The sequence below is a fragment of the Trichechus manatus genome, unplaced genomic scaffold, assembly GCF_000243295.1.
Source record: "Trichechus manatus latirostris isolate Lorelei unplaced genomic scaffold, TriManLat1.0 scaffold00061, whole genome shotgun sequence".
Lineage (NCBI taxonomy): Eukaryota > Metazoa > Chordata > Mammalia > Sirenia > Trichechidae > Trichechus > Trichechus manatus.
The window spans coordinates 14,841,874-14,845,892 of record NW_004443997.1 but is presented as its reverse complement, the minus strand read 5'-3'; the positions used below and the strand labels follow the sequence as shown (position 1 = coordinate 14,845,892).

General features: G+C 48.8%; 1 protein-coding gene across 1 annotated transcript in view; it reads right to left on the bottom strand.

The window, feature by feature from the left end:
- Positions 1-1,099, bottom strand: part of LOC101347347 (P2X purinoceptor 7) — a 30,469-nt gene extending 29,370 nt beyond the window's left edge. The window contains exon 1 of the mRNA XM_023733822.1: positions 793-1,099. Within this exon, the coding sequence (XP_023589590.1) occupies positions 793-917 (125 nt within the window). The 5' untranslated portion in view covers positions 918-1,099. The remainder of the gene's footprint in view (positions 1-792) is intronic.
- Positions 1,100-4,019: the final 2,920 nt, after the last annotated feature.

Here is a 4,019-nt window from a genome sequence, read left to right as displayed (position 1 = left end):
GGGCCTTGAAAACATTGTGCTGAGTGAAAGAAGCCAGTCACAAAGGACCACATAATGTAGGATTGATTTCCTTTAGATGACAAGTCCAGGATGGGCAAATCCATAGAGACAGAATGTAGATTAGTGGTTGACAGGGGCTGTGGCTGGGTATGAGGGGTGAAGTGATGGCAGAGGGGTGTGGGGTTTCTTTGGGGGATGATGAAAATGTTCTAAAATTGATTGTAGTGATAGATGCATAACTCTGTGAATATGTTAGAAATCATTGAATTGTACACTTTAAATGGGTGAATGTATGTTATATGAATTATATCTCAGTAAAGTTGTTAAAACAAAACAAAACAAACAAACAAAAAACCACCAGAGACAAACCTTCCTGACATTGAAGACCTACAGTTCCCATTTACAAGCTGGTCTGATTCTCTTCCCCTAAGCGGTAGTGATTCAGAAACCAGCATTCTCGTCAAGCATGCCCTGAACTCCCAGCCTCCTCCCCAGGAATCCAGGGTGTTGCCCTGCGTTTTTCCATCTTCCTTAGGCATGCCCTGCTCTGCTCCCCGGGCAGGCCTGGAGTAGAGCAGAGAAGTCACCCTCAACCCCCTCTCCTTCACCCTCCTCCATGGCTTCTTTCTGCAACTGTCTGGTGCCACTTCCTCCAGACCAGCTGGCCAGGAGAAGCACATCTCAGATTCGAAAGCCACGTGGAATTCCAGATGTACCCCTGAAGCCACACATGGAGTGATCTGGGCTGTCAGCCACAGCAGAGATTTGGGGTTATGCCCACACGTTGCTTACCAGGCATAGGAAAAGACGATCGTGTGTAAGAGCCACTTAATGGTGCCATAATTCACGCTCTGGATCTGGGTGACTTTGTTCGTCTCATACTGGAAAACATCTTCCCAGCTGCAGCAGGCCGGCATGGTGCTAGAGAGGCTGCTCCCCACTCAGGGCTGGACCAGTGCCCACCTTTCCCAGCCCCCAGGCCCCTGCAAGCCCCAGTACTGCAAAAGTGAGAAGTACCAGTTCTCAGCAGGAACCCGTAACTAGGAGCTCCTCCACTGACTGCCAAGTGAGGGCGGGCCCTGGCAGCTGTCCCAGATACAGCTGAGGATAAACAAGAAGAACCGAGTCCTATAGGCCTGACTTCGGTGTGACCCAGCCGCAGCCAGCCTCCCCCAGATGCCTGCACAAAGATGGTTTTCAGAGGAAGGGCGTTTCTAGAATTCTCCATTTCCCATTTTTCCTTTCGCTTTTGGTCAGAAGAAAGGGGCAGCCTTTCAAAGTTCAGGACACCCAGGGCTTCAGTTGTGCCTCAGAAAAGTGCCCAGATCTTTCCACGGCCTCAAGCCCCACTCAAACACTGATGGATAAGATTCTACAAAGGGTTATTCAGCCCCAGATGTGTATGAGCACTGGATGAATGAAGGTCTCCCCTTCTCTTTCCACCCCCACTTCATCACAACACTCTGGTCTGCAGATGGGGTGGGGCATCAGATTTGCTGGAGGGGGGCAGAGGGCAGCCACAGTTCTATTCTATGCCAGATATTTCCAGTTTAACTCTCCAGATCCACTCCCCTAAGGCCAGCTGCAGGAGAGCTTCATGTCCTTCCAGTAAGTCCCTCCATTTTCTCTATGGAACCTCAAGATGGTTTTCTCTCACTGCCACCAAAGGAGCCCCCTTCCCAGCTGACTTTGAGATTTGTTAATTCATCCCCAGGCCCTAGGATTCATCTCTGGGAGTATTTGAAATCTGGTCACTTTGGAGCGTGGACTCAATCTTTGGCCCTTCAATACAACACTTGCCATTTTCTGTGTTCCTCCACTTACTTTTGCGTAGAGACCTGAAAGGTAGGGAGCCCTGGTGGCACAGTTGTTAAGAGCTTGTCTGCTAACCAAAAGGTCAGCAGTTCAAATTCACCAGCTGCTCCTTGGCAACCCTATGGGGCAGTTTATTCTGTAGGGTCACTATGAGTCAGAATCCACTCAACAGAAATGAGCTTGGTTTTTGGTCTGCAAGGTAGGCAGCTGGCCCAGGTCTAGAGCCTAGTGTAGGCTGTTTTTTCAGATGTGCTCTTGGTACCAACACCTGTAGAAGGAGGGGAAGGAAGAAGGACTGGGCAGAGATCTGGGATGCAGGCCCAACAACAGCCTCAGTCAACCCCAGGGGAAGCTCAGACACGAGAATGACCCTGCAGCATTGTCCCATGCTGGACTGAGGCAGCCGGGCCTCTCTACCTCTGCATCATCAGTCACTGGATGTGGGCTTTCCAGGAAGGGCAAGACTCTGCAGTCCAGGTCTGATGCCGGCCCCTGTCTTAATCTCCTAGAGCTGCCCTAACAAAGGACCACAAAGTGGGCGGCTTAAAGCAACACAAATTCGTCATCTCACAATTCTGAAGGCTAATCGTCTGAATTCGGGGAGTCCGCGGGGCCCTGTTAACTCTGAAGTCTCTAGAGGAAGATCCTTTCTTGTCTCTCCCAGCTTCTGGGAGTCCCAGGCGTTCCTTGACTTACAGCTGCAGCATCATGCCATCTTCAAGTGGCTGTCTTCCGTCTCTCTGTCTCTCTGGGTCTTCTGTTTTACAGGACACCACTCAGATCAGATTAGGACCCAAATATGTCCTCGTGTTAACTAATAACCTCTTTAAAGACCATATTTCCAAACAAGGCCACGTTCACAGGTACCAGGGGTTAGGACTCCAACATATCTTTTTAGGGGACACAATTCAGTCCATAACAGCCCCTGCTTGGCTTTAAGCCCACTAAAACATAATTTCATTTCAATTTAATCTAAACCCTTCCCAGAATCTTGTAAGGATTCCATCTTTTCCTTCGTTCGATGATGCTTCTCCACGGCTCCTCTGATGCACTCATTGCAATGGGTCAGCAGACCTTATTGTCTAACAGATGACAGGTTTCTGTCTGGTGACCTGAGGCTGCTTGATTTAGGTTGTGAGTCAACCTCCCGGGGCACAGAGCAAGGTGGAGAAAGAGGGAGAGAAGATCTAGAGAGCGAAACCAGAAATACCCAACAAAGAAGGAAGCCCAGCAAATCTGATGCCCCCACCCTCCGTCTGCAGACCAGAGTGTTGTGAGGAAGTGGGAGTGGAAGGAGAAGGACAGTTATGGTGGAAGCATTTGAGCTGTTGACAGATGATGGTCTAAGTGGATTTTGGGAATGATGGTCTCTGTTTCTCCGTGGGATGCCAGCTTGTGAACAGAATGGAGATTTGGTGGCTTGAAGGGTGAATTTCTCTTAGGGTTTTGCATGTGCGTGTGCGTATGTGTGTTCTTATGTGTGTGTGTTTCTGGTTAAAACTTAGAGAAAGTCATGTGATCCAGCTTCAGCCGGAAAAGGAATTTTTTAAGGAAATGGTGTTATCTCGCAGAACCCAATTACAAGAAATGTGGCCCAACCGCAAGAGAACCTATTAATAGAATCAAAAACTGAAACATCCTGGGCGGGGATTGCTCTTTCAGCCTGCCTAAATCTGTGTGGTCCCTCCTCTTTCTCTTTGTGCACCCACTGAGTGTCTCTGCATTTTCAGGTAGAAACTGTTAAGGTAACTGGAAATGCTTTGAACTGACTCAACTGATGGTGACACCGCTCTCCCCGCTTCTCCACCTGACTGGTGTTTGGTTCTCTTCTTCGCTCTCAGACGCTGTGTTCCTGACTTTGCAGCCATGATACAGTCTCTTACCCTCCTTCAGATGGATGGTATGCTGGCCAGGCTTCTCTGTGGTTTCTCTCTTGGTAACTGCGGCAACTGAAAACACATGTCAAAACAATGTTTGGGGTTGTTTTCTTTTTTTCCTGTGTATTTGTATCTCCATGGCAATTTCTCAGTGAATGTACCTTTCTAACATTCCTCTCCCACACACACCCTTGAGCCTTCTCCTTCCTTCCTTTTCATCACGTAATTCAAAATTCTCTTAAGTTAGGCCTCCACCAGCCTGAGCCCAGAAGAACTAGATGGGGTCCAGCTACCACTGACTGCTGACAGGGATCACGATAGAAGGTT